The sequence below is a fragment of the Hemiscyllium ocellatum genome, chromosome 28 (assembly GCF_020745735.1).
Source record: "Hemiscyllium ocellatum isolate sHemOce1 chromosome 28, sHemOce1.pat.X.cur, whole genome shotgun sequence".
In the NCBI taxonomy this organism is placed as follows: domain Eukaryota; kingdom Metazoa; phylum Chordata; class Chondrichthyes; order Orectolobiformes; family Hemiscylliidae; genus Hemiscyllium; species Hemiscyllium ocellatum.
In genome coordinates this window covers 6,441,091-6,453,270 of record NC_083428.1, presented here as the reverse complement: position 1 = coordinate 6,453,270, position 12,180 = coordinate 6,441,091, and the positions used below count along the sequence as shown (strand labels likewise).

The following is a 12,180-nucleotide window of genomic DNA, read 5'->3' as shown; positions in this document are numbered from 1 at the left end:
TTTCTGGGTAATCCCTCAGTTTATGAGTGGGCAGACTGACGTAGCGGGGGTTATCGGTTCGGTCACACTTTTATCTCCGTTCTTTTGACCCCATGGAAACAAACATCAAGCGAAATCTTTGCCACGAATCCAATTTCATACCAAAATATCAGCGTTCAAATTCAAAATGATCTGTCAGAGCAAATTCCTGCAGATGCTGGAATCTGTACTGAAAACAGCAAACGCTGGAGATCACAACGGGTCGGGCAGCATCCGTATAGAGAGAGAGAGAGAGCTAACGTTTCCAATCTAGATGGCTCTTCATCAGAGCTGAGGGGAAATATGGAGGGGGCAGCATTTATGCTATCATTGTAGGGGGTGGGGGCTGGATTGCTGGGGGGTGAAAGGGTTTTGATAGTGCAGCTTACATGATTGGAATGTGAGAATGGCAGAACAATGGTGTATCTAACCGCCAGACTGGAAAGAACAGATGGTCCCACTGGGGCTGGGGTGGGAGGAAGGGAGAGTAATTCAGAATGATCTACCTGGTCTCTGGATGTAGTTTAATGTAAACTATTTCAATGTTGCTCTAGGGTTCCTTCACAGTGATGAGTGTCATCAGTAATCCTTTGTTGGGAGCCTTCATCCTTGGCATATTTGTACCTCCTGCTAACACTGTGGTAAGTCCAGGCTGAGGGTATTTGCCTTTCCTACATGCTCATGCATCCAGTAGAATCAACGTGTGGCCCTTGAGTCACTCACGGTCAGGGAACTTGAAGCAAGTCTAGATGGGATTCTGCCCCATTTTGTTCCTTCCTGCTGACCTTGCACATTACCAGGCGACTGACTGTGTGGAGTTTGCACGTTCTCCCCGTGTCTGTGTGGGTTTCCTCCAGGAACTCCGATTTCCTCCCACAGTGAATTGGCCATGCTAAATTGCCCGTAGTGTTAGGTAAGGGGTAAATGTAGGGGTATGGTTGGGTTGCGCTTCGGCGGGTCGGTGTGGACTTGTTGGGCCGAAGGACCTGTTTCCACACTGTAAGTAATCTCATCTAATCTAATCAGAAACCTGAGCTTATTCAGAACTCTGTTGTCACTAACCTACTCCATGCCACATTGTTTTCACCCATCACCCAAGTGTACACTGACCTACATTTCAACCTGCAATCTTACAATTCTCATCCTTATTGCTGAATCTCGCTGTGGCCTTACCCCTCCTATGCTTGTGATCTCCTGCAGCCTGACAACACTCTGAGATCTCCGCATCTCCTTAAATCCGGCCTTTTGAACATACACAATTTTCATTGGTGCGCCATTGGCTTTCAACTATCTCAATCTTTAACTCTGGAATGCCATGTCTATGCTTCTCAGCCTCCCAATTCCAGTCACTTCACTCACAGAGTGCTTCTTAAAACCTGCCTCTTTGAGGGATATCATGTTCACCTGGCCTAGTATCTCTGTTTGTGGCTCAGGGTCAAGGTTTGTTTCATAAGGTGCAGAACATTAGGGTGATCCATGGCAATAGAAGGAAGTGTTCCCCTCTATCTTCCTTAATTATCTCAAATACATCAACTAGATCACCCTCTTATTGGATTGGCATCTACCCTGAGTTCGAACCCCTGCCACTACTCACCATACCATATTGTGCAGCTGGATTGTTGAGGTAGAGTGCTGTTACCAATCCAGTTTTCTACAAATGTTACATCCATTATCTGGTGCAGCCAATGCTCTTTTCTGTGTTGACTCTCAGCTCCTATCTAATTTTGGTGGTCAGGAATGAGAGGGTGAATCTTAACAAGAAGAGGCACTTGTTTGAAATAACCAGGTGCAGTTTTTTTTGTATGACAGCAATTTGGTACAAGTTGCATTAACCAGGTTGACATTATTCCTCAAGATCATCAGTTACCAGAAGTGGTGTATCTGCCTCCATCAGGATATCAGACACAACAAATCTGTTTTAGGTTAGATTAGATTCCCTACAGTGTAGAAGCAGGCCTTTCAGCCCAACAAGTCCACACCGACCCTCCAAAGAGTAACCCACCCAGACCCATTTCACTCTGACTAATGCACCTAATATTATGGACAATTTAGCATGGCCAATTCACCTAACCTGCACATCTTTGGATTGAGGGGGGAAACTGGACCACCCGGTGGAAACCCACGCAAACACGGGGAGAATGTGCAAACTCCACACAGATAGTTGCCTGAGGCTAGAATCGAACCTGGGACCCTGGTGCTGCGAGGCAGCAATACTAACCACTGAGCCACCGTGCCGCCCTGTTCAGCAAGTAATGACCATGTGACATCATCAAGTTGGGTGGAGCTTAACACAACTTCATCATTAACTCTTTCAGAACCCTTATACAACAGCCATATCAAGCTCGTGTGGAGGAATTCTTTTGAAAGTACATAGAACATTCCAGCGCAGTACAGGCCCTCGATGTTGGGCCACCCTGTCATACTAATCTGAAGCCCATCCCACCTACACTATTCCATGTACGTCCATATGCTTGTCCAATGACGACTTAAATGCACTTAAACTTGGCGAATCTACTCCCATTGCAGGCAAAGCATTCCATACCCTTACTACTGTCTGAATAAAGAAACTACCTCTGACATCCGTCTTATACCTATCTCCACTCACTTTAAAGTTGTGTCCCCTCATGTTTGCCGTCCCCAGACTTGGAAAAAGGCTCTCCCTGTCCACCCAATCTAACCCTCTGATTATCTTGTATGTCTCTATTAAGTCACCTCTCAACCTTCTTCTCTCTAACGAGAACAGCCTCAAGGCCCTCAGCCTTTCCTCGTAAGACATTCCTTCCATACCAGGCAACATCCTAGGAAATCTCCTCTGCACCCTTTCCAAAGCTTCCACATCCTTCTTATAATGCGGTGACCAGAACTGTACACCATACTCCAAGTGTGGCCGTACCACAGCTTTGTACAGCTGCAGCTCCTGGTTCCAGAACTCAATACCTCTATTAATAAAGGCCAAAACACTGTGTGTCTTCTTAACAACCCTGTCAATCTGGGTGGCAACTTTCAGGGATCTGTGTACATGGACACCGAGATCTCTCTGCTCATCTGCACTCCCAAGAATCTTACCATTAGCCCAGTACTTTGCATTCCGATTACTCCGCCCAAAGTGTATCACCTCACACTTGTCCACATTAAACTCCATTTGCCACTTCTCAGCCCAGCTCTGCATCCTATCTATGTCTCTCTACAACCTACTACATCCTTCATCACTATCCACAACTCCACCGACCTTAGTGTCATCTGCAAATTTATTAACCCACACTTCTTAGCCCTCATCCAGGTCATTATAAAAATGACAAACAGCAGTGGACCCAACACCGACCCTTGCAGTACGCCGCTAGTAACTGGACACCAAGATGAACATGTTCCATCAACTACAACCCTCTGTTTTCTTTCAGCAAGCCAGTTACTGATCCAAACTGCTATGTCTCCCACAATCCCATTCCTCCGCATTTTGTATCATAGCCTACTGTGGGGAACCTTATCGAACACCTTGCTGAAATCCATATACACCACAACCAGTTTACTCTCATCTACCTGTTTGGTCACTTTGTCAAAAAAGTCAATAAGATTCGTTAGGCACGACCTACCCTTCACAAAACCATGCTGACTGTCCCTGATCAGATTATTTTTTTCTAGATGGTTATAAATCCTACCTCTTATAACCTATTCCAACACTTTCCCAACAACTGAAGTGAGACTCACTGGTCTGTAATTACCAGGGTTGTCTCTACTCCCCTTTTTGAACAAGGGAACCACATTTGCTATCCTCCAGTCCTCAGGCACTATTCCTGTAGACAATGATGATTTGAAGATCAATGCCAAAGGCTCGGCAATCTCTTCCCTTGCTTCCCAGAGGATCCTAGGATAGATCCCATCCGGCCCAGGGGACTTATCTATTTTCACACTCTGCAGTATTTCTAATACCTCTTCCTTGTGAACATCAATCTCTTCTAGTCTAGATGCAAGTATCTCTGTATCTTCCTCGCCAACATTTTCATTTTCGATAGTGAAAACTGTCAAAAGATATTTATTCAGCGCTTCCCCTATCTCCTCTGACTCCACACACAACTTCCCACTATTATCCTTGATTGGCCCTAATTTAACTCTCATCATTCTTTTATTCCTGACATACCTATGGAAAGCCTTAGAGTTAACCCTGATCCTATCCGCCAACAACTTCTCATGTCCCCTCCTGACTCTTCTGAGCTCTCTTTTTAGGTCTTTTCTGACTTCCTTGTAACCCTCAAGCGCCCTAACTTGGTTTTCACATTTTGTCCAAACATAAGCCTTCTTCTTCTTGACCAGGGATTCCACTCCCTTAGTAAACCACGGCTCACACGTTCTATATCTTCCTCCCTGCCTGACAGGTACATACTTATCTAGGACACACAGGAGCTTTTCCTTGACTAAGCTCCACATTTTTAATGTGCTCATCCTCTGCAGTTTCCTTCCCCATTCTACGCTTCCTAAATCTTTCCTAATTGCATCGTAATTTCCCTTTCCCCAGCTGTAACTCTTGCTCGGTGGAGTACACCTATCCCTTTCCATCACTAAAGTAAACCTGACAGAATTGTGATCGCTGTCTCCAAAGTGCTCACCTACTTCCAAATCTAACACCTGGCCAGGCTTGTTACCCAGTACTAAATCTAAAGTGGCTTCGCCCCTTGTTGGCCTGTCTACATACTGTGTCAGGAAGCCCTCCTGCACACACTGGATAAAAACTGACCCATCTATAGTACTCGTACTGTAATGATCCCAGTCAATATTTGGATAGTTGAAGTCTCCCATGACAACTATCCTGCCTCTCTCACTCCTGTTGAGAATCATCTTTGCTATCCTTTCCTCTACATCTCTGGGACTATTTGGAGACTATAGAAAACTCCCAGCATGGTGACTTCTCCTTTCCTGTTTCTAACCTCAGCCCATACTACCTCAGTTAACAAGTCCCCAAACATCCTTTCTATAACTGTAATATTGTCCCTGATCAACAATGCCACACCTCCCCCTCTTTTACCATCTTCTCTGTAGGTCATAGTTTAATGTGTTAATGAATAGATTGCCTGTTGTGGAAAGTTTAGTCAGGCTCGGGCAGTATTCTCTCGACTTTAGAAGTGACTTAATTGAAACAGATAAGATCCTGAGAGGATTTAAATGGGTTGAAATGGAAAGGATGTTTCTTCTTGTGGGAGAATCTAGAATTAAGGTGCATAGTTCAGAAAAAAGGGATCTCCCATGTGAGACATTGATGAGAAAACATAATTTCTTTCAGAGTTGTCAGTCTTTGGTATTCTCTTCCTCAAAAGGCAGTGGATCCCAAACGTTCACATAATTTGACGTAAATATAAGTGGGAACACAAGTGGCGAGGATAATACAAGGATTTTAAGACGGATACAAACAGGTTTAGTGAGTGGGTGAAAATTTGGTCAATGGAATATAATTTGGGGAAATGTGAGGCCATGCAACTTGACAGGAAAAATAGCAGAATTGGACTTTATTTAAATGGAGAAAGACTGCAATAGGCTACAGAACTGAGGAGCTCTTGTCCATGAATCACACAACGTGAGTGGATGATAGGGAAGGCAAATAGAGTATTGGCCTTTATTTCAAAGAGAATTTGGTGTAAAAATAGGGAGGTTTTGCTGAAACTATACAAGGCACCTAGTCAGACCATGGCTGGAATAGTGTGAACAGTTTTGGGCCCGTTATCTAACAGTGATTCTCATTGATCATTGTAACAACCAATCCAGTTCACCAATCACTAAGTATATTCAAGGCTGAGGAGAAAGTGAGGACTGCAGATGCTGGAGATCAGAGTTGAAAATGTGTTGCTGGAAAAGCGCAGCAGGTCAGGCAACATCCAAAGAGCAGGAGAATCGACGTTTCGGCCATGAGCCCTTCTTCTCCTGAAGAAGGGCTCATGCCCGAAACGTCGATTCTTCTGCTCTTTGGATGCTGCCTGACCTGCTGCGCTTTTCCAGCAACACATTTTCAGCCATATTCAAGGCTGAGTCAGACAGTAAGGGGAATCAAGTGTTATGGGGAAAAGCCAGCATGTGGAGTTGAGGATCACCTCACTGAATATCAGAACAGACTCGATGGGCTGAATGGCCTACTTCTGTTCCTAAAGTTTACGATCTTCAAACATTTTTAAGACGGAAGTGAATAGATCCCTGATTACGGAGGGGATGAAATACTGTCAGGAATTCGCAGGAATGTAGAGTTAAGATTAAAATCAAATCAGCCACAGTTATATTACGTGGGGGAACAGGCTCGAAGGGCCAAATGGCCTGGTTTTGTTTTTTGTTTGTCTGTTCAGTGAACTCTTTCTTTAGGTTTTAATCTGAGGTTAAATCCTGTCAACGCAGTGGCAGCAGTAGCTTCAGTTCATGTTTTGCTCAAATCGATGTTAGTATGTGTTAAGTGGACAATGACGTTAAAGACATGATGGGTGAATGAGATTGAAGGAGATACCAGGTGGTTGAGCTTTGTGGCCCGTTTTTGCACTGTACAGTTTAATTTTACATTAAAGGCTCCATGTAAATGAAAGATCGGCCTTCATGATGATGATATTCTGGCTTCTCCAAAGTGGGTAGACGAACAAACCACAGGGAGGTACAGGGCACTCTGGCTCATGTCAAAGCTGCAAAACAGTAGCCAAGATGGGCAAATAACTTAGTGCAGGGTACAGTCTGACACTTCCTTTAATAGCCAGTGACTTGGTCCACCTGTTTCTAAGGGAGATCAGATTAGAAGATTGTTTGAGATGACATACTGTGGGAATATGGACTAGATGGACTGAATGGCCTGTTTCTATGCGATGTGTTACATTGTAGCATTCATTCAAATTAATCTGTCAGCCCTTAAGCTCTCCTAATATAAATTGCTGGTCACCACCTTTTTTTCAGTGGTTGGTGCAATAAGTTCATTTGGCTTATTTATTTATTTATTCCACTGTGTTTTCTTTACTTTCAGGGTGTATTTTCAGGCTTAGCAGCTGGATTTGCCATTTGTCTCTGGGTGTCCATTGGGGGCATTCTGTACCCACCCTCCCCTGAGATAATGGGGGTCCTGCCATTCAACACAGGCAGCTGTCATCTTGTGTACAGTGCCAACGCTACAGTCAATGGCAGTGCTTGGTTTGTTGACAACGAAATGCCGCTGTCTGGACTGAAGAAGAGGTGAGAGCGAACCCTGTTCTATCACAAAGTCAAAGAGTCTCTCCATAACGCCCACATCTTCGGGATGTGTTCCCAGCCATGCACTGACAGCTTCGGATCTTACTCTCCTTCCTGGTTCTCTCACTACCTCAGACCTAATTCAGAAATGGGCCTTCATTTTCATTCAGGTCCAGAATTGGAAGCAGTGACAGAGATATAGGAACAGAAGGAGGCCATTCAGCCCCTCGAGCCTTCTTCACCATTCAACCAGATGGTGGCCTTACTCCATATGCCTGCATTTGACCCATACTTTTGCTTAACAAAACTTTTCCAGCTCAGATACAAAATTAGCAGCTGATTCAGCACCTACTGGCATTTGTGGAAGAGAGTCCCAAGCCTCTTCCACCCTTTGTGTGCAGAAGTGCTTCCTAACACCTCACCTGAATGGTCTGGCCTTAATTCTCAGACGATGTCCCTAGTTCGCGAATCCCTAACCAGTGGAAATGTCCCTGCTCAGGCAGGAGGTAGGAGACCACAGTTCACTGTCAAGTTATTGACATCTCCAATTGTGTTTGCAGGTCCAACATCGTGGATCAGTTCTATGCCTTATCTTACCTTTACTATGGTCTCCTGGGAACATTAATAACGGTGATCGTTGGTATTGGAGTCAGCTATTTATCAGGTAAAGAAATGTCCTGAACATCAGGCTGAATCCTGGCCAGAAAGGTGTGTGGCAGAGACATTAAAACAAAATTGGAAAAAGGACTGTTCAGAAGTGAGTGGGGTAGTCTTCAATGGGAGTTCACCTTCTCAAGGACAAGGAACTAATGGAGATTGTGTTTATGGAGATTTTTTTGTTTATTCATTCATGGGATGTGGGCATGGCTGGCCAGGCCACATTTACTGCCCATCCCTAATTGCCCAGAGTCTATTACATTGCCTTGGGTCTGGAGTCACATGTAGGCCAGGCCAAGTGAAGGCAGTCGTTTCCTTCCCTGAAGGACACGAGTGAGCTCTATGGGGAATTTCCCGACAATGGTTTCAGGGTCACCATGAGATACTTAATTCCAGATTTTTATTCAGTTCAAATTTTGCCATCTTCTGTGGCAGGCTTCAGAACATTACTTGGGTCTCGGCATTGTTAACGCCACAAGCCATCAACTTCCTTTCACCGAGACGGTGTGGCCACTAGATTGTCTTTCCTTCTCTCTTTTCTTAGGGCCAACTAAGAGAGAAGATATTGCCAATGGTTTACTCTGGTGGGATCTTTCAAAAAAGAAACCAGTTTCTGAAGAGACAGAACACTTGAACAAGAAGGAGGTAAATTTAACAAATACCACGTCGATGTGATACAGTGCAATATTGGCCCTGTGCGTCTGTCCTGTTCCCTTGGGCATCTCATCTAATATCCCCTTATATCACTTAGCATCATTTTATAAAAGCTCTCAATGTGCCTTTGGAAACATCATTGAGTTAAGTATTTATTGTTGCTGTTGATGTGTTTCACTCACCCCGTCTCCCCCACAGCCCATCTAACCCATACTCCATTCAACCCTCAGCAGAGAAAGGTTGGAGACGTGGAGCAGTTTATCAACAGTGAGGCTTGAGGAATAAAGAAGTGGACATGTGCGGTTGACATATAGAGGGGAGGGAGAAGGAGTGGAGGTGGGGCAATCGTGAGGCAGTGGGCCTGTGGTGGGGGAGGGGGACGGTATGTCAGCCTGAGAACCGTGGGGTGTGGGAGGTTGGGGTGAAGGTTCAGGAGCCAGCTGTAGCAGTGGGAGCTGTGGGGGTGAGGATGGACGGTTGTGGTGTCTATTGGCGATAGATGTAGGGAAGGGATCTGGGTACAGGGGATAGGGTGGGATGCTCTTTGGAGGATCAGTGCAGACTCAATGGGCTGAATGGCCTCTATCTGATTTGTAGGGATTCTGAGATAGCGACTGGTCATTGGCTGTGGGATATACATTGTGCGCAAAACATTTGTGGGATTTTGTTGTGCACAAAATGACTGCCGTGTTTCCTACAACAGGAGTGGAAGGGCATTAGGGTAGTGGGTATGTATAGAGGGTGGTTTTGAGGAGGGGGCAGTTGTGAGGGAAGGGTGTGTGGAGGTGGGGCTTACAGCAGGATGGGGATGGGTGTGCAGGATTGGTGTGGGGAGTGGGAGCTCAGCTGTAACAGAGTGTGGGGGCAGGGGTGGAGGAGGTGGGGGTACAGAGTATAAGGGTAGGACACAGGGGGAGTTATAAGGAGAGTGTAGGACCATCAATGCGTGGGTGGAGGGTGTGGGGTGAGGGGTTCTGGGCTCAAAGCATTGTAGGGGTGACGAGTGTGGAAATGGGAGTGTGGTGGCTGGGGGCATTAGGAGGTATACAGGCAACGTAGAGCAGAGAGTATTGGGGACAGGGCTGTAGACGGTGTCAGGGCTTGCTGAGTATGGATGTGCAGGGGCAGGGGGTGAGGACAGCTGTGCAAAAGTAACACGGTTATGGCTACCACCTCACTACCCGTCCTGTAGTAGTCTTCTTCACTGAACAAAAAAGACAACTTGCATTTCTGGATCATTGGATGCCTTCAGGTTGTAAAGTACCTGTCGTGGTCAGGTCTCCAGACTGAATCGAACCCAGGTCCCTGGAACTGAGAGGCAGCAGTATTAGCCACTGTGCTGTTAGTGGGATCTGGTTGTACACAGGTTGTTGCCTGTCCTTGTGTTCCAGCAGTGACTAGCCTTCAGTAATTGGTGGGCTGGCCAGGGATGTGCAGAGATCATGAAAGGTGTCTTAAAAATGCAAGGCATTCTGGCTTTGCCTCCTTATCTTACATCAGCCATTCCTTAATTGTGGAAGTGATATCATGACGTCAGATATGGGTCAATCACAGGCAAATGGGGCTAGTTCAGTTTAGGGAACCTGGTCAGCATGGACGTGTTGGGCTGAAGAGTCTGTTTCCGTGCTATTTGACTCTGTGACTCCTCTTGTTTCCTTATCCACAGCTTCCTGATTTGGAAAGCAGCAAGGCTGCTCTGAAAGAGACAAACTCAATGGCATCAACTGTTCCAGCCCGAGAAAAATCAGACCTCGAGCAATCACCAGTCCAGGACGTGGATCCCACTCAATGGAACGTCAGGCTGGATCAAAACAGCTCCTCAATCGTGGTTGAAAGTTATTTACCTCCTCTGAGAGAAAGCTATGTCTGAGACTGTGTTCCTCCAAACTGGGGATCAACGCAACTCATGGCTATCAGTGAACTTCACAGTGCCTGCTGATTGTAGACTTATAACACATCCTTCCACTTTGTAAATCTGGTCTCCATTCTGTTCCGGCTTGTGATTGGATCACCAAACAAAACTACCTCTAACTCTCCAGGCAGGTGAGAAATGGGCAGAAGTTCATCAACTTGTATTGCCAATGGGTTATAGAAGGAAGTTGCTGCAGGTGGCACATGAATTACCAGTCAGAGGTCATTTGGGACTAAGGAAAGGTCAATCCAAAATACAAAACACTTTGATTGGTCTGGACTGCATAAAGATGTGGTTGAATTTTGTCTGATCTGTCATACATGAGAGATATTTGGAAACCCTCAGGCAGCAGTAAAGCCAGCACCCTTAATAGCCATTCTTGCATCTGAGGAACCTTTTACAAGAAACTTAATTGATTTCATAGGACCCCTAGCTAAACCAAAAAGTGGGAATCTGTCTTTGTTAATGATAATGGATGTGTCTATGAGATTTCCAGAGGTCATTCCATTATACAATATCACAGTTAAAATGATTATAAAGGAGTTACTCCAATTTTTTTACAAGACATGGACTACCCCACAGAAGTATAATTGGATCAAAGGTCAGAATTTACATCAAAATTGTTCAAGCGAATTATTAATAGTTTAGGAACAAAACAATTCAAGTCCACTGCATGCCATCCAAAATCGCAGGAAGCATTGGAATGGTGGCATCAAATTTTAGAGACCATGTTGAAGGCTTATGTTCATGAGGACTGGGATAAAGGAATTCCAATTGTACTTCTGAAATTAGGGATGCACCTAATGAATCTACAATTCAAGTCTATTTGAATTAGGTTTTGGACATGAGGTGAGAGAATCACTAAAATTAATCAAGGAAACCTTGGTAAGTCAGAGTTCAGAGACTACATATTTGGATGACATGTTAAATTTTACAGTTACTACATAGGGTGAAGAACCAATTTCAGATGATACTGAATTGGTGATTTCTCAAATTAAATTGGACAGTGAAGAAGTTTTTTTAAACAATGGGATAAGTTATTGAATTATCTTTCAGCTGGAAATCAAAATAACCTGCAAGTTCTAGTACAAACATATGGGGATATAGTTGGGAATAAGCTCGGAAGTACTAACCTGATCATGAATGATGAAGTTGCAGGAAATGCTGTTCCAGTTGAGCCATATCCTTATAGACTTCGCCCTCTGTTATGTCCATGATTTTCAGGGAGAGGTAGGCACCGCGAGGTGTGGAGTGTTTTATTTCCCCCTCTGACTCTATTTTGATTTAATCCCTGCCCACCCCCTTCACTGTTTGATCACACAGAATTGCCTTTTGAGTAGGGCTCTGCTTGTCACTGGCCACTCGGGTGTTTCCTTTCTTCCTAGTGGTGGAAATTTGAATAAAGATTTATGCACTTATTGCTTTTCAGTGTCTCACACCTGCACACACAGAATATGGGTGCTGGAGGAAATAAAATAAGCACTACCGCTGTTAGGTAATCATGCGGGGATATATAAAAAACAAAAAGGAAAAAAATGTTATGTTAGAATCTTCTCAGCTGAGGACTGACTCTGAGCTGGCTGGCTGTAAAGGGTTGGTACGGTGGCTCAGTGGTTAGCACTGCTGCCTCACAGCGCCAGAGACCCAGGTTCGATTCCACACTTGGGCGACTGTGTGGAGTTTGCACATTCTCTCTGCATTTGTGTGGGTTTCCTCTGGGTGCTCTGGTTTCTTCCCATTCCTGAAGAAGGGCTCATGCC

General features: G+C 44.9%; 1 protein-coding gene across 1 annotated transcript in view; it reads left to right on the top strand.

Annotated features, from left to right (window-relative positions):
• slc5a5 (solute carrier family 5 member 5) overlaps window positions 1–11,838 on the top strand; it is a 40,948-nt gene extending 29,110 nt beyond the window's left edge. The window contains exons 11-15 of the mRNA XM_060846157.1: window positions 573–659; window positions 6,995–7,200; window positions 7,758–7,861; window positions 8,399–8,499; window positions 10,175–11,838. Coding sequence (XP_060702140.1) covers window positions 573–659; window positions 6,995–7,200; window positions 7,758–7,861; window positions 8,399–8,499; window positions 10,175–10,378 — 702 coding nt within the window. The 3' untranslated portion in view covers window positions 10,379–11,838. The remainder of the gene's footprint in view (window positions 1–572; window positions 660–6,994; window positions 7,201–7,757; window positions 7,862–8,398; window positions 8,500–10,174) is intronic.
• Window positions 11,839–12,180: the final 342 nt, after the last annotated feature.